At 59.1% G+C, this 21,825-nt stretch overlaps 1 protein-coding gene and 1 long non-coding RNA gene across 2 annotated transcripts; both read left to right on the top strand.

Annotated features, from left to right (window-relative positions):
* The first annotated feature begins 6 nt into the window (after window positions 1-6).
* On the top strand, window positions 7-20,588 carry LOC127029016 (maestro heat-like repeat-containing protein family member 2B). Its single transcript, XM_050914687.1, has 28 exons — window positions 7-42; window positions 554-623; window positions 735-848; window positions 1,342-1,415; window positions 1,749-1,868; window positions 2,866-2,973; window positions 3,169-3,328; window positions 3,724-3,764; window positions 4,043-4,184; window positions 4,882-4,934; window positions 5,343-5,450; window positions 5,700-5,819; window positions 6,020-6,142; window positions 6,982-7,143; window positions 7,371-7,493; window positions 7,817-7,884; window positions 8,228-8,363; window positions 8,468-8,557; window positions 9,000-9,097; window positions 9,342-9,463; window positions 10,406-10,515; window positions 10,966-11,118; window positions 12,657-12,802; window positions 13,049-13,211; window positions 13,510-13,703; window positions 14,318-14,455; window positions 14,654-14,765; window positions 20,523-20,588. Exons 1-28 carry the CDS (start codon window positions 7-9, stop codon window positions 20,586-20,588), a joined length of 3,150 nt encoding a protein of 1,049 aa, XP_050770644.1.
* Window positions 14,393-14,982, top strand: LOC127029028 (uncharacterized). The gene is made up of 3 exons (XR_007768114.1): window positions 14,393-14,455; window positions 14,654-14,765; window positions 14,937-14,982. It is a non-coding gene; the product is annotated as an uncharacterized LOC127029028 (long non-coding RNA).
* Window positions 20,589-21,825: the final 1,237 nt, after the last annotated feature.

Here is a 21,825-nt window from a genome sequence, read left to right as displayed (position 1 = left end):
AAGGGCATGGCTCTCGCCATCAGCACCGCTGTGCACCGCCAGGTAAGGGGAGCCTGCACCCTGCCACTGGCCTGGGGCCCACACATGTGATTGCCATGGAGGGGAAAGACCTGCCTCCTGGCAGGCAGGGCAGGGCAGGGCAGGCAGAGCAGGGCATCCCTCCGCCGGGAGCTTCCTGCAGGCCAGGAACACACCAGGATTTGTGATCCAGGTGCCCACCTTAAGGCTGCAGGAGGCCTGATCCTGGCTGTTTGGAACGGGCCCGAGGGGCAGCCTGGTTCCCACAGCGACTTCCCTCTAGGCCAAGTTGCAGGAGGTCTCTGGAGCGCCGGCACCCTAAGGCAGCCTTTCAATGCTGCTCAGCCTCAGCTCCTGGGCAGCCTGGGCTGCTGCAAACCTCTGTGTGTGCCCGGGGCCATTGTGGGGTGGGCTGGGTTTTGGCTGTGGGTCCCATGCCCAGCATACCCAGGGAGAGGAGAACGGAGAGCACCGTTTCTTTCCAGTCCGTCTCAACACTGATGCGACTTTCTCTAAAACGGACCTTGTTCCACAGCTCTCTGACGTGACCAAGGAGCCTGGCCCGGCCCATAAGGCAGTGCTGTCCCACTGCATGGTGCTGCAGGGTAAGGAGAGGAGACTGGGCGATGCCCTGCCATGCCGTGGCAGCTCTCTCCCTGTCCTTGGCCGTCGAGGGCAGCTGCCTGCTAATGCAGAATGCGATTTCTTCCCCACAGCACGAAGCTGCCCCGAAGAGGCAGTTGTGTTTCTGCACTGCCAGCTGAGCGGTGGGAGCGAGGCGGGTCGCGTGGCAGCCCTGGGCCTGCTGGGAGCGCTGGCCCACTCTGACGGTCAGTGCCACGGACCAGGGACACAAGGCAGGGGTTGGGGCTGCTGGGCTGAGAGCAGAAACGGGCTGAAAGTGGTGCACATGCACCCAACAGGAGCTGCAAAGAGTTGGTCAACCAGCCGAGCTGACGCCCCGCGACAGGGCTTGAGCTCTCCCTCGGCAGTGAGAAATGGCGGCACACCAGGGATGATGCTCCTGGCTCAGTAACATGGGCAGGCTGGTGGGCGGGCGGGCGGGCAGCTGGGCTGGTGTGCACAGGAGCTGCTTGTACCCATGCCGTTTCTCTCGTCCTCTGTGTTACCATAGCTTTCAGTCCCTATAAAATAGCCGTACCTCTAGAAACGGAGTTGCTGTGGCTACGCCGCTGCCTCCTGTGAAGTCAGAGTCAGGCCGCTTTTCTGTCCCGTTGGTGTGTGAAAAACTTGGAAGCTTCATGGGATCCCTTCTGCAATCAGGGCTCTGCCTGAAGGCACACCTCTCCCTATCTCTTCCAGCACCTGCGATGAGAGAGAAGCTGCCCCAGGTGGTGGAGGCCGTGCGCTCAGTGTGCAACGACCCCAGTGCCCAGGTGAGCTGGTTTGGGCAGGGACAGTGCCGCCAGGGGAGGCAGAGAAACCCTTTCCCTCGGGGCAGAGCTGGGGTGCCTGGGGAAGCGCCGGCGCGTTGCCCAGGCGGTGGGTGATGGCTCCTCCCTGGGGAGAGCTGGCAGAGTGGGGCGGGGAGGTCACTGTGCTCTATGGGGCAAATGCCCGTCCAGCCTGGTGCTAAAGCCCAGCCCTGACACCAGGACCAAAAGCTTCTGCCACGCCCTCATCATCTCTCCATGAACCACAAAGGCTGCCCCCAAGCAAACCCTTTGGGTTTTGACCAGGAGGGTCATAACCACACTCTCCCCTGGCAGGTGCGGAGGGCAGTTCTGGAGTTCATCAGGGAGCTGCTCAGCTCCGGCTCCCAGAGCTGCTGGGCATGGGATGTGGTGGGGCACATCTTCACGGAGTTCAGCCGGGCCTCGGGCAGACTGGTAAGAGCCTGCTTCTGCAGGCATCCTTGGCCATGGAGAGCTCCGCGCTGCAGGGCCATCAGCGCTGGCACTGCCATCATAGCAGCCTCCAAACGGCCGTTTCTCGTGGGTGTCTGTGCTGATGTTGGTGGAGATGTCAGTGGATGACGTGGGTTTACACCTGGGCGTGCCACCCGGGACTGCGGGGCTGCGTGCACCCACGGGCTGAGCTGTGCCCACAGGTGCCTTCAGCAAAGCCGCCTTGCGAAGGGAAAGGCTTGTAGGGACAGGACATCCTCCATCCTTAAATGCTGATGGACAATCAGCAAAACACAGCCAGTGCAGACAGGTGGGCCTGGCAAGAGGAGCTTTCTGTGGTGTTCTTGTGCTCTGGCCCTCCAAAGCACACCCTGCCCATCCAATAACAGTCTGGGGGCCCGCATCCCTTCTGGCAAGGGGACAGGCCATTTAGCAGTCCCTTCGGTGAGCATTTCCAGCTGGGCGCCCAGGAGATGAAAGCTGGGGATGGCCGAGCCTCCCGCTGACTTGCCCGCGGATCTTCCCTGTGGCCGGAGCTTCCCTCTAGCTGGGAGATCCGTGTGCGTCGCTTTGCTCTGAGGCTCGGGGAGGCTCTGCTTTGGGAGCAGGGCAAAGCAAAAGGCTTCTGCGTGCTCCTCCGCATCCGTTGGGCTGGGTGTGCTGCCGCCAAGGCTGGCACCGAGCACAGCCCTGCTGAAGGGCACGTTCCTCACCTCTGCTTTGGTGGCACGACAGCAGCATTTGGGCCCCAGGGGACCGTGCAGACAAACAGTGGTGCTCTCTGCTCCCAGGCTCCCCAGTCCTTTCCAGGGCCTGGGACCTGGTCCTCGAGCTGGGTCCAGCTGTGCTTGTCCTCCTCCAGGAGGTCAGTGCTCCCGGGAGGCAGGCACAGGAGCAACAGGAGCACTGGTGAGTTGTGCCTGAGCCTCGTCAGTCGGGAGCTGAGAGTAACGGGGGTTTTGCCAACTCTGTCTTACAGGTGGCAGGAGGCCTTTTTGCCTGGGAAACCCAGGAGGATGGAGCTCTTCGAGCCCTGTGCGTGGACATCCTGGGCTCGCTGGATGTCTCTCGGAGGGGGATGACCAAAGTAAGTTGCCCTCTGCCCTGCTGCTGTGCCCACTTCTTGCCTTCAGGACATTCTTCCTCGTGCTCCCCCACGCCCTGAACCTCTCCCCTCATGTGCGCTGAAGCGCACAAGGCTCAGGGAAACGCAGACCATCCTTTTCGTCTTCGAGCTCAGTGGCAATGCCAATGTGGCGAATTGCCCGGTTCTTCTCTGCAGCTCCTGTGGCCGAGGCTGCTGCAGTATGTGCTGCCAGCCCAGTACAGTGGCATGCTGATCCCGCTCTCCCGCTGTCTCCGAGCCCTGGTTGAGAGACGGGAGAAAGCCGGGTGCAAGGAAGGAGAGGAGGAGCCTGATGCCATGGACTCCCAGAAGCAAGGTAGGAACCCCAGTGAGTGCTGCTGGGTTTGGCCAGGGATCGGGCCAGTCTGCGTCTCCCTGCGACCCACCCGCCCTGAGCAGGAGCCCAGGAAAACCAAAGGGCAGAGACAGGCTCTGCTGCTGGGCACGAGGGGCTCTGCCTGCATTGCCTCTTGCCCGGCGCAGAGGCCTGGCTCTCCTGCTCACAGTGCTCTCCTGGTGAGCCGGGGCTCGTTCCTGGCCATGCTGGAGCTGTCTTCACCTCATGCTGGGCAGCCCTGCAGAGCCCCCAGGCCAGCGCTGTTGCAGCGCAGTTGCTCTCAGCCCTCAGCCCTGTGCGGGCACATCAGAGGTGCGAGGGGCAGGGCATGGCGGGGGCTAGTCGGCTCACCCAGCCTTTCTTCCTCCCCACAGCCTGCCTGCCGGCTCCCCAGGCCCTGTTGGCTCGACTGCTGGTGAGTAGCAAAGAGTTTTTCTGGCCAGGCATGGTGGGAGAGCCCGGGGCAGAGATGCTGTTGAGGCCAGTGCTGGGAGCCCCCGAGGAGGAGGCAGCATGCCCAAGCCATCCCCGAGCCCATCGGGGATCCCACTCCTTTCTCGGGGCCGGCAGCACCCTGGGTGAAGCCATCGGCTGCCCACTGCCGGCCGAGCGGCACCAAGCTCTCTCCCTCTTTCCTGGGAGAAGCTGTGGCTCTGGCGGCAGGAGCAACCCTTCTCTCCCGCCGTTGCCTAGGTGGTGGCGGCGGCTCCTTACACGAGTGGCGAACGCGCAGTCGCTGCCTTGCAGCTGCTGCAGGCCCTCCACGGCAGGGTCCACAGAGCTTTGGGGGCAGCATGGGCGACCGAGGTCCCCCTCCTGCTGCAGTACCTGGAAGGTAAAGTGTGGGTGGGGAGGGAGAGGCTGGAGGGGGGAGGGGGGGCAGGAAAATGCAGCTGCCCAGCATCACCAGCAAATTGTCCGCAGTTCCCCAGCACTTGCTTTGCTGCTTTTCCCCTTCCAGGGAGCCCGTGCCGAGGCTGGAGGCAGCCATCCCCCGGCATCGATTCGGCCCAGGGAATGGACAAGGCCATTGATGTCCCCTAGGAGGGCAGGGCTTGGTGGCACCCAAGGATGGTGTTTGGGGGAGGGATGGGACTGGTGCTCCTGGAGGGGGTGCAGCCCCTGGCTTTGGAGGACCAAGTCCCCAGGCCAGGCCAGGTTTGCAGCAGCCGTCCTTGGCAATAGCCTGGGAGAAGGGCTGCAAGTGGGCAAAAAGCAGTTGGTCATTAAGGAGAAAATGTGTGTTGCTGATGCGTGCTGGGACTCAGTGGTCAGATTGTTCTGGGAGCTGCAGTCAAGCAGTGGGGATCAGCCACAGTCAGTGCGTCCTTCCCCAACGTGAATCAATGCCTCTGACAAATGCCCCTGGGATCTGCCCTGTGTCTTTGGCCTCGCAAGGGCTTTGCCGTAGGCCCTTTCTAGGCTGATGGCCTGGGGCTTTTGGGAGGTCTGACTGCAGAGGAGACCACCGGGCTCGTCTTTGGTGTGAGCTTAAATAGCCGTGAGAGCTTTTGCTTCCTCTTGCTTTCTAGGAAAAACTGAGAGCTCCCTGGACTCTGCCGAGTGGGAACACCGTGTACTTAAGGTACGGCATCCTTGGGGGGGGGGGTCACAAATAGAGGGGGAGAAGAGGAGCAGACAAAGTTGTGGGAGGAAGCTTGGGGCTGCCTGTGTAGGCACCAGGAGCTGGGGGCACCTCCTGAGCACCCTGCGCCTCCCCCCACAGTAGGTGCCTGCCCGCTCCGAGGAGCTGCTGTCTGCACACGTGCCACGGCGGATGGCTAATGCCCTCTAACGCTGTGACATGTGCCTTAGCAATGCTTCCTCCTGTACATCCAGCATACCGGGGGGTCTCACAAGAGGTGTTAGGAGAAGAGGGAAGCTGGCAAAAAGAGGGTTGGGTGGGGTATGGGAAGACAGTGCCGTTCCCAAGCGTGGAAAGGGCCCTGGCCAAGGTCAGCGGAACACTCGCTTCCTCTCCTGTTCACCCCAGTTCCTGCAAGCGTCACTGGAGCCCATCGAGGACAAGGCCTGGACCCTAGGCCTGAGCCAGGAGCTGAGCCAGCAGCTGGGCAGCTCTGCTGCCGGCTCCTGGGAGAAGGTGTGTCTCCTGCCCCGTGCCGGGGCCAGGGCTGGCGCCGGTGCTCTGCCCACGCAAGCGGTTTTCACTGCTTCCCCTTCCCTCGCCCCCAAAAGGCGCTTCCCCCCGGGCTGCCGCAGCGGCTGGCTACAGCCTGGCACTGCGGCCGGCCTTGCCTGCTCCCGGGGGTGGCCGGGTCCATCTGGGGCCAGCCCTCTCCTGACAGGTCGGGCCGTGACTGCATCTCGGGCTCGGCCTCTTCTCTTTCAGTTTTTCCTCTACAAGGCTCTTGGGACGACGCTGGCAGCTTGTCGGGACCTCAGACACGTCCAAGGGCAGGTGCTGAGGTTCCTCCAGGAGACAAACCCTGTGGAGCTGTCGGAGGCCCAGGTGAGGTGATGCTCACGTCCTGAGCATCCCCTGCCTGTTCCTGGGGGAGAGGGAGGGCTGCTCCTGGCCCTGCTCCAGACCTCCTTGATTTCCCCGTTGCTGCCGTTTCCCCCTTGCTGCAACATCCTGCCTGGCCGTTGTCGCTGGCCACGGCTGAGTGCCTGGGCTGGAACCGACTCCCCGTTTCTCTGTGGTTGCAGGGAATGATTTCTGTTGTGTCCCACGCTGCCGAGAGACACTTCCACCTGGTCTTGGACACGATGACTATGTTCTCTGCTGCCTTCACCAGAGGCTGGTTCTATCAGACTTCCATGGGATGGAAGGTAAAGGATCCAGGCTTGTGCTGTTTGGCTTTCCTTGTTTGGCTTATTTCCACTTGTACACCTGCAGCAGCCGAAGCATGGCAGCTGCCTTTAGATTAGCCCTCTTGTAAGAGCTACCTGAGACCTGTGTTTCAGAGGGGACGTCCTGGCCTTGGGACCCCTGAGGTGTCTTTGGAAAGGATGGGGTTTGACACCTGATGGATCAGAGGCAGCCAGCTGGGGCAGCTGCAGCAGTTGCTTGCTTGCAGCCCCGTTGCCCCCGACTTAACTTCAGCAGGAGCTGGCGACAAGGGGGTGGGCACTCTGCCCCTTCCTCAAAGCTGAGGGCTTGGAGCAGGAGCCTTGGGAGGTCTCGCTGGCTCTGCTCCCCACCTGGGGGCTGTGGGGACGCCTTTCTGGGCAGGGCAGGGCAGGGCAGGGCAGGGCAGGGCCCTGCAGAGAGAGCAGTACAGCCTGGCCTGGGGAGGTGAGCAGACTGGGCTCATCTGCACCGCTGACCCGCACAGCTTGCGCGTCTCTGAGCAGGACCATGACAGGCTATGTCAGATACCTTTCCACAGAAAGGCTCCAGACAGCTCTCCGACCTCCCAAATCAGTGGTAAAAGAGCCAGCAGTGGGTGCGATGCTGGCTGCACCTGCTCCCCATCCCCATGCGAGAACCCAGGCTGCGGGATGGGAACAGCTGCCGGCCCCAGAGCTCGCAGCTCAAGGAGTGGCTTGGGGAGCTGCTGGGAGGTGCCCAGGGAAACAAGGAGCTGGTGAGGGTGCGGGGCAGGGCCTGTCGCAGGAGCCCACAGCAGTCCCGGGGCTGACGTCTTGGGGCATCTCTGTTGACACAGGTACAGCGGCGGCAGAAGACGGAGAGAGACCAGGCCATTCGCGCTGCTCTCATGCGCACCTACAGCGGCATTGCGCTGCATGCCCCCAAGGAGCAGCTGCTGACCCGTGTGGATAAAGAAATCATGGGCAACATCCTGCGGCTCTCCAGAGCCAAACAGAGGGTAGGAGTATGGGGCGCGCAGGGCAGGGATGCCTGGGTGCCCCAGCTCCAGCCCCTCGGGGCTGGGGTGTACCGAGATGGATGGTCTCTTTGTAAAGATCTCCCAAGGAAGGGTTTGTCCTCAACGTCCAGATCCAAGCCCGCTGTGGGTTCCCCACACCCATGCTCCTCTTCCACCTCTCAGCCCTTCAAAGAGTTCAAGGGGTGCTTTGCTCTCTTTGGCCTCAGGACTTGCACCTCAAGCTCGCCCTGGTGCAGAGCATCACCGAGGTCAGCTGTGCCATCCAGGCTGTGGGCGACTGCGGCAGCTTTGAGCTCTCCTTAAAGCAGGAGGCGACGCGGACCCTGCTGGTGAGTGCTCGTAGCTGGGGCAGTCCCACAGGGGATTTTTGGGCTGTGCCATCCGACTGGTTTCCCCAGAGGCACGACGGTCTCTTGGCTTCATGCGAGCTCCTGGAGCTGTGTCCCAAGCTGGTGGGGCCCTTGGGTGCTGGTGCTGGGTGGCTGTGGCTGAGGAGCAGGGTCCCTCCTGCAGTGCCTTTGGGGAGCCGTGGGTGTGACGGGGCAGTGTCTGCCCAGGCCTGGCAGCAGAGCCTGTCGCTGGGGGAGGCGGGAGGGCTGTCCCATGTCCCTGCCCGCTGCCAACTCTGCCCTTGTCTCTCTGGGACTTGCAGGACTGGATAAAGGGGGAGCCCTGGGACTCCCTGGTGTATGGAGTGTTTCACGCCCTGGAGAAGTTGAGGTGAGGTCTGTTCCCCAGGCTCTGGGACTCCCAGTGTGTCCACTTGAGCCCCTTGAGCATGGGGCTGGGAGCTGCTGGGGCTGTGGAGTGGGAGGGTGTTCCCCATTTTGGGTGTCTCCCAAAGGAACAGAGCCCCAGGAGTTCCTTAACCTGGGGGTGGGGGGGTCGCCTGCTGCTTGGGAGGAGGCAGGAATTGCTAAAGCTGCAGGCAGCGCTCACTGGCATGGGCTGGGGTGTTGGATTGGGGGTCCTCGATTAGGAGGAACCCACTTGTGGTTTAAGCCACTCTGGAGAGGGCTAGGAAATCCCCTTTCTGCTTTCTCTTCCTTTGTCCTCCGGCCAGCAAGCTGAGGCCACCTCTGAGCAGGGAGGAAAACCGCAAGCTGCTGGCAGTGTGCTGCCAGAGCGTCTTGTCCTATCCTTCCGAGGAGCAGATGAAAAAGGGAAGGAAGACAGTGAGGGCAGCTGTGAACATGCAGGTACCCACCGGCCAGTGCCTGCCCCCTCTGGCTCAGGATCCCCCCTCAGTGCACCCTGGCAGCCCCCATGCTGCAGAACCTCAGCTCTCCTTTGCTGCTTTTAGCTTCTGCACAGAAGAGGCATGGAAGATCTGGGCCAGCTCACAGAAAGCCTTCTGGAGGCAGAGGCGACCTGCTTTGACGACGTGGTCCACGTGAGTAGCCATGGGGCAACAGGGAAAGTGTTGCGGGGGCAGAGAATGGAGGCCTTAGCGGGTGATAGGAGGTGGACACCTTTCCTACAGGAAAGTGGGGCTTTGGCTCCTTGCTCTGAGGCTGAGCTGGGGGACAGGAGCGCCCGGCCACTGCAGCCTCAGGACAGGCAGAGAAGTGGGCCCTGATGGAGGGAAAGCCAAGAGCCAGCCCTGAGCTGGGCAAGAGCAGCCTGGGGAAGGCCAGAGTGGGGAGACACCGGCAGGGAAGCAAAACCTGGCTCAGGGCAGAGGCAGCTGGAGGGAGTGAGGCGGTGAAGGCTGCAGTGCCAGTGCTTGGTGGGACTGGGGACCGTGCCGGGAAGGGGCCAGAGAAGGAGGGAGAGGGAGGGGGATCTCAGGGAGAGAAAGATTCCTGTTGCGAGAGAGATGCACCCTCCCCCAGGTCCTGAAGGGCTGGCTCACCTCAGCCAAAGAATGGGAACGGGAGAGAGCCCTGCGGGTTTGCGCCCATGTGCTGGGCGCTTGCAAGGAGCGATTTGAGCTCACAGTGAGTAGGGACCCCCCACGTGCCCTGGGGCCCCATTCCCCCCATTCATGGCCCCGGAAAGGAGCCCTGCCCAGCTGGGTGCTGGGTTTCGGGGCTCCTGGGATTACGGGGCAGCCCTTCTGCCTGCCCCTCTGCCCGCCCTCTGCCGGTTGCTGCTCAGGGAGCAGGATGGGCAGTAGAGGCGAGCGGGTGCTGGGGCTGCCTGCGACCCTTTTCCTGCTGCTCTCCCCTGCAGAGAGGATGTCCTTGCAAGCAGTTTGGCTCGCTGGTGGGACTGCTGGGGTCTCTGACCAGCGACTGCCTGGCCACGTCCCAGCAGAGGGCATGGCTCTGCCTTGGCTACCTTCTCCAAATGCAAGGTGAGGAGAGCGGGCGCTTCCCAGCCTTGCTCAGCCTGATCCTCCCTCCCTTCCTGGCCTGGCACCACCGGGGTCCCGCGGGGCAGGCCCCGTCCCCAGGAGGGAAGGCAGTGCTCGGCTGGTTTTGTGCCCCCACCCTGTTAGCCCTCTGCCACCCCAGCCATCTCAGGAAGGATCCCTGGGAGAGGCTTGCTGAGTGCCACCTCCCTGGGCTGTCGGTGAGGTTGGGTGGTCAGGGCCATCTCTCACTGCTCTCTGAGAGCAGGACATTGTCACCAGTGCTGGGGACTGTCCCCCTCCACGGCTGTCCCCCTCCACGTTCCAGGAGAGACAGAGGGTGGTCAGACAACTTGCTCGGATCAGGTCCCTGACATTTCAGAGGGTGCCTTCCCCCTCGCTCCCTGCCTTCAGCCTGGAGAGACAGGCAGCTACCCAGGCACTCTCCAAACTCATGCCTGCCAGGGAAGAAATCTCCTGCCCAGCACAAGAGAGGAAACCAATTTGCTGCCCAGAGCAAACTGGGCAGGGAGGAGGGATCTGAGCTGCAGGCCCGGAACGTGCTGCAAAGGGGTTGTGTTTGAACCCTTTCCTCTGCAGGCAGCAAGGTCTGCTGCCTGTGCTGACGAAGTCACGGGGAGGTTTCCTGCCTCCCAGAGATGATGCTGGCCTGTGCGGCAATAGGGGACGCAGCTGCTAGGAGCAGAGGCTGCTGAAACCCTGAAGGCCCAGCAAATGGTTTGAGGAGGAAGAGGGCTCTTTCCAGCCTGGGATTTGTCAGCTATTTCTCGGCCTCGGGAAATCCTGCTGCCCCAAGTACAGGAGGGCCCTGGGTTTCCCTGTGGCCTTCACTGCCACCACTTGGCTTCTCCTTTATTGGTATCTGGGGCCAGAGGCTGGGTTTCTGTAGACGTGACTCCTCTTTTCTCCTGGTGTTTGTTCCAGCCAAGACCATGAAGGTGGTGCCTCAGGCACATGAGATCAGGTGCCTTTGTGAGGAGCTGAACAGCCCAGACACCGAGACTCTGCTGGAGACAGGCACCAAAATAGCAAAGGTAACTGGGCCCAAAACACAGGGGTGGGGGCCCAGCTCCTGGGCTCCTGCACGTCTCCCTGCTCCCCTCCAGAGTCTCTCTCTGTCTCCAGAGCGAGCTGTCCAGGACAGCTGTTGTGAGCAAGTAGCAAGAAGCTTTGAGACAAGACTGTCCTTTAGGCATGCTGGAGCAGATACCGTGATGTGCGTGTTTGTGCGCACATGTGTGTGTGTTTGTGTGAGTGCTCTTGTCAGAATACAAATTTGGTATATAAGCCAACAACATGGGGGGAGACACTTCCAAATCGGTTAGCTGCATCAGATGTAAACAGCACTGTATGCACAGCAGGAGGGTCAAGTGATTGCCCCCTCCATGACTGACGAACTAACAGCCCCGTCAAGTTGCCTTTCCTTTCCGAATTGCTGGAGCAGAGCTGTGACGCCGTCTCTCCTGTTCCTGACTTCTCTCCAGGCTGTTTGCAAATGCATCCCTCCAGCACAGGCTACGGACTTTCTGACTGCCGTGCTGGACAGCTTGCTGCATGTCACACCCACACGTGCAAAAGCAGTGCGGAAGTGGGTGTTTGTCTTCCTGGTGGAATGCAGAAAGGAAATACTCCAGGAGGTAAGGGAGACCTTTTCTTCCATTTGACTTTGTCTTTTCTCCTGTTGGCTGTTGCACTAGCCCCTGTGCAGTTGGCAGGGGCTCAAGAAACACCGCCTGTCTGCCCAGCCAAGGGGCTACTGATGGTCTGAGTCGTGCATTAGCACCTGCTGCTGGCGTCTGCTCCAGCTGGTGACAAGGATCCTTGGGGCACTTCTTGCCCAAACTCTCCCGTTGGTCCAGGTCCTTCCCAGGAGTGAGGCACTGGGAGGCACCAACCTTGCCATTCCTCCCCTTCCTCTGGGGTCACTATCAGTCCTGCCTGCCCTGGGACACACTTCACCCTGCTCTTTCTTCACGGGTCTCCAGTTCCCTCTACTCTGAGTTTTGCTGGGCACGCTAGGTTTTCCACAGGCTGGATACTTGTTCATTGCTCTCATTGCTTGCCCCGACTGGGGTGTTACCCAGGCTGCGAGGTGCCCTTCCTTGAGCCACCAGTTGCTGACCGTTTGTAGCCTGGGAGCCTCTGGCCTCGTGCTGTGCCTGCCCTTCCAAGGCTCCTGTTCTCCTCCTCCGCTCACACTCTGCTGCGCTCCACTTGGGCTCTAGGGCCACCAGTGGCTCGCGCAGCCCGGACTAAATCAGTGGCTGCCCGCCGCTGACAGATGTCGGTCACAGTGATGGCAACCGTGGGTGGCAGCCCAGAGGATGGCGCCCAGCTGAGCTAAAGCTCACCCAGCCGTTAGGCCGCTGCTGTTACGGCCAGGGCAGGGTGTCCCTGTGCCGTCCCTGCAGAGCCCGCGGCCGCTCTGGGCAGCGGGAGCGCTGCATCCATGGGCTGTGGGGTCACCCCTTGCTGCTTCCCCAGGTGCAGAGCAGGTTGTGTCTGCACCACGGGCCAGAGGTAGGCAGCTGTGGGAGAAGCTGGGATCTTCACGGGACGAGGGACCTGGCTGCCTCTTTGTCCGTATCATGGCCACAGCTTCTAGCTGTGAAAGGCTCAAACAAACACCCCTTCCTTCAGGGGAAGATCCTCTGTATGGGGCAGGGGATGGTGCTTTCAGAAAGGAGGGTAGAGGCAAGGAAAAGTGTCCCTGGAGAACTGGGTTCCTCTGGAAGGAGTCACGTGCCCTTGCAGAGGCCCTGCAAGGCATCTTCAGGGTCTCAAAAAGCGTGTTTGCTTTTCGCCTTGCATTGCTACAGGCACATGGGGAGAGTTATTCAAGCGTTGGGTGTGAAATGTGTCCATGTCCTCCATGTGCACACAGGGCACACAGCTGCTCATACGGTTGGGCCCAGGCACATACGGTGACTGAGGCTCTGCGTGTGTGTGCATGCGTGCGTGCGTGTGTGCGTGCGTGTGCACAATTGCCAAGAGCACACTCAGCTTCAGACGTGAGCCAGGGTCAGGCAGGGTGGAAGGGGTAAGGTTTCGAGCTACATCTGGACTCTGTGTCAAGGGAGCAGGCATTGCTCGTGTGCTGAATGACTGTGTCTGGGCCCTGCAGGAGCGGGTAAAGGATGCACCGAGCCCTTCTTTCTCCTCTTCTTCCATTCAGGTGCCAAAAATCCTCAACACCCTTTACGCCTACATGCAGCAGAGCACCCACAGGCCCTTCCTGCTCCGTGCAGTGTTTCTCCTCGCCCAGTTTCACCAGGAGCCCGTGATCAGCAGTCTCCTCCAGAAAGGTCTGCCCATGGACAGGTACGTGCACTACCCACTTCCCCACTGTAGTCAAAGAGAGACCCTGCAGCTTGCTTGCACTGGGGGGGCCCGGATGAGAAGCAGGTCTTCTTCTTCTGCCTGAACAGTCTGGAGTGTTGCAAGACTGCGTGCTTGTGTCGCTGCCGAGAGTGGGGCGTTGTAAGCCCCACGGCAGATGAGGAGGTTTGAGGGCACTGCAGGACTGCGAGGATATGGGCTCAGGGGTGAACGTCTCTCCCCTTGCAGTGACACGGTGGAGCTGTGGAGGAGCCTGGGGAGAAGCATCTTTGGGATTCAGATCCTGAGGTGCTTAGTGGAGAAACTAAACAGGGCAGGAAACAACCGCCTGAGGACTGACTCCTCCACTTGTGAGCGGCACAACCGTCAGACTGCTCTGGAGACTCTGACGGTACGTTCAACGGCAGACACCTTTCTGCAGCTTTGCATCCGCTTTCCAAATCGTACTTCAGCACAAGGGAGTCGGGTGCCCTTTGCGGATGGCACCCGTGGAGACTCCCAGGGCGCTGTGCTGGGCCGGCCTCAAGGAGCGTGGGGAGCCGGGACAGTTTTGTGCTCCTGAGCCACAAGGCTGACACAGAAGTGATAACTGCAGACAGTAAACCCCCCGCCCCAGGCAGGCGGGGGAACCAGGCTGGTGGGAAACGGCCTCACCTGAACAGATGGTTCTCGGTCATGTTTCTCTGCAGATCACCCGTGCCATCTCCGAGGTGGTGCTTGCCCTGAGCAGCACGGAGGAGCTCAGGCAACTGCTTCCCCACCTCCTTCCCAGCCTCCTGAGGTGGGCCAGTGAAACGCTGGGCGAGGAGAGGCTGCTTTCCCCCATGAGCAGCTGGAGACAACTGTTCCTCGAGGGCCAGGTGCTTGAGGAGAAGCCGTGCAGGTAAGGAGCCAAAGGGGCAGATGGAGGGGCTGGCTTCAGTTCCCCTCGCAAAGGCATGTGCTTTTGTGGGGCTGAGGGAGTGCTTCACCTGCCCCGCTTCCTAGATGTGGAAACGGGTCATCGTGGTTGGTTTTACTTCTGTTCCTTCATGGAGAAACTCCAGCTCCCAGGCAGGAAGGTCTTACGCAGCTCGTACTGCGGACAGCTGTCATCTTGCCTCCTGCATACCCTTGCATGCACAATAGCACTGCACTCCCTCAACGGACCCCTGCTGGGAGCAGTGGCTCTCGCAGCCACTCGTGTCATTCTTTGCAAAACGCTGGTGGGAAGAGCTATTAGGTGTTGCCTTGGTTGATATCTAGCATGGAGTCAGTCTAGGGGCGTGGGTTTTCTTCCGCTTCAGTGGGTTTGGGGCATGACGAAAATGCCAGTGGTGTTAGCTGCAGTCTTGAAGGCTATGAAGCATCATTTCAGGGGTATGTAGCTCTGCTAAAGAGAAGCCTTCCCCTAACCTGCTGTGATTTGAGATTTCTTGGGGTTTGTGGTGGTGGTGATATTTTGATTTGGTTTGTTTGATTGTGTTTGTTTATTTTGTGTTTTGTTGCTTTTGCCAGGATTTTCCTTTCAGCTCTAGAGTTGGTGCTAGGCAAATGCATGGCGCAGAAATGGATGCGGCTGCTCGTGAATCAGGCAGTGTGGGCTCGCCTGGAAGACCCCCTGGCTTACCCGGAGGGGGTGCGTCTCCTGAGCAGGTAAGAGCCCCAGGGATGCATCTGGCCAACTCCTGCAGGGCTGTGCCCAGGGAAATGGCTGCTGGGACCCTTCCGGCGTGCCTGGGAAGCCGTCCTGAGCTGAAGCACAGCATCTGCCTCGGCGCGAGCGAATTTTGGAGACCTGGCCTGTGGTCTTCCTGGCTAACTGTGTGCCCCTCGCTTGTGTCCCCTGCGCAGCGTCCTGCTCCACGCGGGGCTCGTCTCCCCCTGTCTGGTGAAGAACCTCTTGCCATGGCTGCATTCCCGCTCAGTTAAACTGCGGGTGACAGCTACAGCTTTCTTTGCTGAGGTAAGGCAGGAGATGGGCAAGGAAGGGTTCAGAGGGCTTGTACTGAGATACTGCTGCTTGGGATATCTGTTTGTGTGGGAGGATCCCTGGAGAACAGGTCCCTGGAGCGGGGTGGCCAGGGGAGCACCTGGCCAGGACCAGGTCCCCACAGCGCTGCCTGTGTTGTTCCAGATCTCTCAGGACCGCAGGATGACAGGGACCTCCGGGAAAGGCAGGCACTAGAGAAGTCCCTCTGCGATACCTGGCCCCAGCCAGCACCGAGGAGTTCATTAAAGCTCATCACAAGATGCCTAAACGGGAGCGTATCTTTTTTTTCCCTGGTGGCACCCTTGTGGCTGGTGAGACCACGGGTGGGTGGCACTGAGGCTGGGGGCTGCCAGCTGTGGGGCCCCTCTCAGATCTCCCCGGGCTGGGGACAACGGAGTCGTGTCGGGACAGACCCCAGAGCAGGGATCTCCCTATCCATAGGGTCCTGGGGCCTTGCCGTGCCCTCCCACTGCCCACGGGGATCCCCTTGGCACCCCTCCCACCACGGCATGACCACCTCCAGCACCAGCCAGGGCTGGTGCAGGGAACAGCCCAGGACAGCCCTGACCGTATCACCACAGCAGGCTTTGCCCTCCCGGTGTCCCATCACGCTGGGACCCTCCACAGCACTGCCCAGTGACACAGTGGGGGCGTAGCAGAGCAAAAGGGGGACACTGGGCGATGGGTGGGGGGAACTGAGGGGGTCACAGGAGTTTACGGGGGTGTGGGCAGGGGACAGAAGGGGGGCACTGGGGGATGAGCGGGGAATGTCGGGGGCACCTTAAAGGCTCAGCAATGGCACAGGGGCTGAGCAGAGGGATGGAGTGTAGCAGAGACATCTGCCTGGCCCATCGCACCCGTGCCCGTTAACACAGGCCCCACTGGTGCTGTTCCTCACCCCCAGCGAGCCTCTGCACATCTGCGGGGGGCAGGAGCAGCTCCACACAGGGAGCCCACCAGCAGAGATGTGGTTTTGTCCCTCGGGCTGCTGTGCACGCCGGCCCTGCTGCGAGCCCATGGGAGCCTCAACCCCCTGTCCCGGGGGTCCCACCATATCTGTGATCCAAACTGAACACTCTGCAAAGTTTGCTCCAACAAAACACAGGCTTCCGCCTCGCACAGTCATGTTCCTTGATAAAGGTGAGGATGTAAGAGGGAATCGAGCCCCTTTCTGGGTTGAACACCAGGCTGAGGAGGGGTCCTGCTGTGGAGGGGGCACCAGCAAGGGCCAAGGTGCCAGGGCCGGGGGTTTCCCCGGGCACCTGCAGTGCCAAGGACTCTGGCGGTCCTGGGAGCCGCGTGTGCCAGGCACAGGGCAAGTGACTGAGCTGGACATTCTCCAGCAGTAGGCATTTGTATGAGGAGGCCTCGGAGGCACCCCATCCTGCCCTACCTCTGCAGGGGTTTGGGTCCAGGCACGCGTGAGCCCTGGCTCCCTGCAAGCCCTGGCTCCCTGCACATCAGGCTTTGCACTGCCCTCAGATGGTCTGAGCCTCCTCCCAGCCTCACAGAGCTCCTCAGCCCTGCCGGTAACTCCTATTTCATAGAATCTTAGAATGGTTTGGGTCAGAAGGGACCTTAAAGATCATCTAGTTCCAACCCCCCCTGCCATGGGCAGGGACACCTTCCGCTAGACCAGGTTGCTCAAAGCCCCATCCAACCTGGCCTTGAACACTTCCAGGGAGGGGGCATCCACAACCTCTCTGGCCACCTGTGCCAGTGTCTCACCATCCTCACAGTGAAGAACTTCTTCCTTACATCTAATCTAAAGCTACCCTCTTGGAGTTTAAAGCCATTACCCCTATGACTACATGCTCTTGTAAAAAGTCCCTCTCCAGCTTTCTTGTAGGTCCCCTTTAGGTACTGGAAGGCCGCTATAAGGCTTCCCTGGAGTCTTCTCTTCTCCAGCCTGAACAATCCCAGCTCTCTCAGCCTGTCTTCATAGGAGAGGGGCTCCAGCCCTCTGATCATCTTCGTGGCCCTTCCCTGGACTTGCTACAACAGGTCCATGTCCTTCTTATGTTGGAGGCCCCAGAGCTGAATGCAGTACTCCAGGTGGGGTCTCACCAGAGTGGAGTAGAGGGGGAGAATCCCCTCCCTTGACCTGCTGGTCACGCTTCTCTTGATGCAGCCCAGGATACAGGTGGCTTTCTCAGCTGCAAACGCACATTGCCAGGTCATGTTGAGCTTCTCATCAACCAACACCCCCAAGTCCTTCTCCGCAGGGCTGCTCTCAATCCACTCGTCGCCCAGCCTGTATCTATGTTTGGGATTGCCCCAACCCAGGTGCAGGACCTTGCACCTGAGGTTCACAGGGGCCCACCTCTCAAGCCTGTCAAGGTCCCTCTGGAGGGCATCCCTTCCCTCCAGCATGTCAACCACACCACACAGCTTGGCGTTGTTGGCAAACTTGCTGACAGTGCACTCAATCCCACTGTCCACGTTGCTGACGAAGATGTTAAACAGTGCCAGTCCCAATACTGACCCCTGAGGAATACAACTCGTCACTGCTCTCCCCTTGGACATCGAGCCATTGACCACAACTCTTTGAGTGCAACCATCCAGCCAATTCCTTATCCACCGAGTGGTCCATCCGTCAAATCCATGGCTCTCCAATTTAGAGACAAGGATGTTGTGCTGGACAGCGTCAAATGCTTTGCACAAGTCCAGGTAGATGACATCAGTTGTTCTTCCCTTATCCACCAGCGCTGTAACCCCGTCGTAGGCGGCCACCAAATTTGTCAGGCACAATTTCCCCTAATGAAGCCATGCTGGCTGTCACCAATCACCTCCTTATTTTCCATGTGCCTTAGCATAGTTTCCAGGAGGATCTGCTCCATGATCTTGCCAGGCACAGAGGTGAGACTGACTGGCCTGTAGTTCCCCACGTCTTCCTTTTTTCCCTTTTTAAAAATGGGGGTTATGTTTCCCCTTTTCCAGTCACTGGGAACTTCACCGGACTGCCACGACTTCTCAAACATGATGGATAGTGGCTTAGCCACTTCACTCGCTAGTTCCCTCAGGACCCGCAGATGCATCTCATCAGGTCCCATGGACTTGTGCACCTTCAGATTCCTTAGATGGTCTCGAACCTGATCTCCTACAGTTCTTTATTCTCCCAGTCCCTGCCTTGGCCTTCTGCAACTTGGGCTGTGTGGCTGGAGCACCTGCCAGTGAAGACTGAGGCAAAAAAGTCGTTGAGTATCTCAGCCTTCTCCATATCCCTGCTAACCAGGACTCCCGTTTCCTTCTGGAGAGGGCCCACATTTTCCCTAGTCTTCCTGTTATCACCGACATACCTATAGAAGCTTTTCTTGTTGCCCTTAATGTCCCTGGCCAGATTTAATTCTGTCAGGGCTTTAGCTTTCCTAACCTGATCCCTGGCTGCTCGGACAATTTCTCTGTATTCCTCCCACACTACCTGTCCTTGCTTCCACACTCTGTAGGCTTCCTTTTTGTGTTTGAGTTTGTCCAGGAGCTCCTTGTTCATCCACGCAGGCCTCCTGGTGTTTTTGCCTGACTTCCTCTTTGTTGGGATGCATCGCTCCTGAGCTTGGAGGAGGTGATCCTTGAATATTAACCAGCTTTCTTGGGCCCCTCTTCCCTCCAGGGCTTTATCCCATGGTACTCTACCAAGCAGATCCCTGAAGAGGCCAAAGTCTGCTCTCCTGAAGTCCAGGGTAGCGAGCTTGCTGTGCGCCCTCCTCGCTGCCCTAAGGATCTTGAACTCCACCATTTCATGGTCACTGTAGCCAAGGCAGCCCTTGAGCTTCACATTCCCCACCAGCCCCTCCTTGTTGGTGAGAACAAGGTCCAGCACAGCACCTCTCCTCCTTGGCTTCTCTGTCACTTGGAGAAGGAAGTTGTCATTAATGCATTCCAGGAACCTCTGGGATTGCTTATGCCCTGCTGTGTTGTCCCTCCAACAGATATCGGGGTGGGTGAAGTCCCCCATGAGGACCAGGGCTTGTGAACGTGAGGCTGCTCCTATCTGTCTAGAGAGGGCCTCATCTGCTTGGTCTTCCTGGTTGGGTGGCCTGTAGCAGACCCCCACTATAATGTCACCTGTCCCTGCCCTCCCTTTAATCCTGACCCATAAGCTCTTGGCCATTTCGCCCTGACTTGCTGCTTGCACGGACCAGATGTGATGGTTCAACTGCATCTCCTGAAAGAAAGCAAAGGACCAAGAAGCCAGAGACACAGGGAGAGAGGTCCCTGCAGAGTGGAGTCCCTGGGGATAAATGTCTTGCGGGAGGTTTCTCATGTCAGGCCAGGCCAGGAAAACAGATGAAACTGGGGAGTGGGAAGGCTCCAGTAGGCAATAGCTCTCAGGGGCTGAGCTCTGCCTGCTAGCCTGTTTTATTAGCTCTCCTGACAGCAGTGACAACAACAACAGCAACCACCACAGCTGCTGAAGACAAGCTATTTACAGAGCATAGTCTCCTCTGAGCAAATACAAGCCTAACTCTGACACCTTGCTTCCCCCAGGCAGCCCCCTCCTGCCCCACTCCTGGGAGAGCAGCAAGCTGTGGGCTGGGTGGGGGGCTGGTGGGAAGTCTGTGACACTGGCCGGGAGGTGAGGACCAGCTCCCACAGAGGCACAGTGGCCCCAGGAGCCCCAGGCCAGCACGGCCCTAATCTTATGGTCGTGGTCTCCCGGGGCATGGCCAGGCTGCACTGTCCCACTGTGCCACACCACCTCCATGGGAGGTGAGGGATCCCCAGGCACTCCCTGTGCATGGAGGGCTGAGGGGGGCCCAGACTCTTGGGGTGCTGGGACCCAGAGATTGGGCTGTGGGACGTTCCCTGCTCCGGGAGCAGAACAGGCACCATGGGCGACTGGCTTGGATGTGGCTGTCCCTGTTGCCGCTCTCAAAACTTCAGGCAGAAGTCCCTCCAGAAGCCAGGACAAACCCCACCTCACTTGTGGTGTCCCCCGAATGGCCAACAGATTTCCCTGCCTTCCCACTGTGGTCTGGCCCCATCACCCTGAGCCCCAAGGAGTAGAGACCGGTGAGGCCTTTCCAGCAAGGAAGGAGGGCTGAGGGGAAGCTTGCTCATCCAAGGGCTGAAGGCTCTGGGACACATGGGGGCTTCCTCACCCATTGCACCTCAAGGTGAAGGGCGAGGGGCAGAGCACAGCTGGAGCCAGAGGAGCACAGCTGGAGCTGGGGTTGTCTGCCTAGTCAGGGGATGGAGGGAGGAGAAGGTGTGGGGAGGGATGTCCATGACTTTTTCTGGGAATGCTGTCACAGACCCCAGCCTTCACCAGGGCCATGCCTCCCCATGCCCCTTGCCTAAACTTCCCACCCCTTGTTATGGCTCCTTGACGCTGCCAGCTCGTTTCCAAGGCTGGGCCTGGCAGAGGAGGGAGGAGAGTTGTGATCGACCCTTTTGCACTCATCAGGCTGGAGAATGACATCCTTATCTGAATCAAGAGGGCGGACGCAGAGAGAGGGATGATACTGGAACAATGAGTTTGGAGAGCTGTCTAAGCCCAAGATCTGCAAGCAAGACTAAAGTAAGTCCTGCCTCTGGTGACTCGGCTTCCCAGGTCACCATGGGACAGAAGGGGACCCTCTGCTGAAGATCTCTCATGGTCCCCACCACAGACATGTACAGCTCCTCCAAGGGTCACTCTGGGTGCCTCAACAGAAGGCAGCGGCAGCCCTAGGCCTGAAAGACCAGCTGTACTGAGGTCTGGTGCCCTTGAGTGCTGCTGCCCAAAAGTCCCCTGAAGAGGCAAAAATCTTCACCCGCTACTTCTTCGTCACTACAGCCAAGATTGACTGTTGATTGTCCCTGATCTGCACTCCCTCTTTTGCAAGGACCCGAGTCAGGTGAGCATCACCTTTGTTGGCCTACCTGGCACCTGTGTGAAGAAGTTGTCCCCAGACACCCTAGAAACCTGCTGGACCCTCAGAGGGTGTCCGTGATTTCCATCTTTGGAGGCCTTCAGCTTTCCCTCCGGAGTGTCGCAGCCAACCTGATCCCCAGGTTGGTGATAGTTTCCTTCTGGGCAGGAGGCTCAGCTACAGACCCCCAGCCAGTCCCTTTCAGCCACTTCCATGAGCTTGTGTTGCAAGCTCCTGCAGTGTTCCTTAGGAAAAGGGATTCAGTGGGACCTGAGGATATCTCAATATGTACCTATTTCTCTAAATAGATGGTATCTAAGTCAGAGCCTCATAGGACAATTCAGGATGGAAGGGAGCTTCAGAGGTCCCTAGCGCAACTTGTGGCTCAAAGCAGGGTCAGCTCTGACATCAGACCAGGTTGCTGAACCAATTTCAGCATCCACGGAGTGTGCACACGAGCCAGGCATCTAAGACACCATTACGGAAATGGAGACAGGTCATTTGACCACTTCCCTGAACAAAGGGAGCTATCGGCATGCCATGCCTCCTGAGATTCCGAGGAACACCTAAGCTTTTGCTCCAGAGGAGTGTGATCCCTCCTGAGGTGTCCCGGCATATCTCCTGCCCCATGTGGTGCTTTAGGCTGTAAAGAAAATCAAAACAACACTTCTGATGGAGGTAATTTCACCTCCAATGCCAAAATGCAGAGCAGAAGGCGGGATCTCAGAGCTCCCAGGCTCTCTGCTGCAGGGTTAGGACTTCAGAGATGTAACCAAAATGGACTTGCTTGCATTTTTTTCTTCTCTTCTAGGTCGTGTGCGGGTACTGGAAAGAAGGCAGCAGAAGCACACGCTAGTTATAACCCCTTTTCATTGCTGGCAATGAAGGTGCCTCTCAGCTGGGAGCACAAGTAGGACCCCGGGTTACAACTCTTGAGTCCTTATACGCAACCGTAAGGCTACTCACATATTCATATTTACAATTTACATAAACTATTGGCTTAGGCCATAATATCGCCTGTTAGCATTCACTTTTGAGTATTTGTACATGCGACCCCCGCCGTGCAAGCACGCTTAATGCGTATTTATTAGCTGAGTTTGCACGATTGTTGCAACTTGGCCGCTTTCAGCCAGTTTGGTTGGGTTTCTTCTAGGAACAAACCCACTTGTACAGAAGAG

Source organism: Gymnogyps californianus, unplaced genomic scaffold (genome assembly GCF_018139145.2).
Source record: "Gymnogyps californianus isolate 813 unplaced genomic scaffold, ASM1813914v2 HiC_scaffold_62, whole genome shotgun sequence".
Lineage (NCBI taxonomy): Eukaryota > Metazoa > Chordata > Aves > Accipitriformes > Cathartidae > Gymnogyps > Gymnogyps californianus.
Note: the sequence above shows the minus strand (reverse complement) of the source record. Positions and strands in the feature narration are given on the sequence as shown.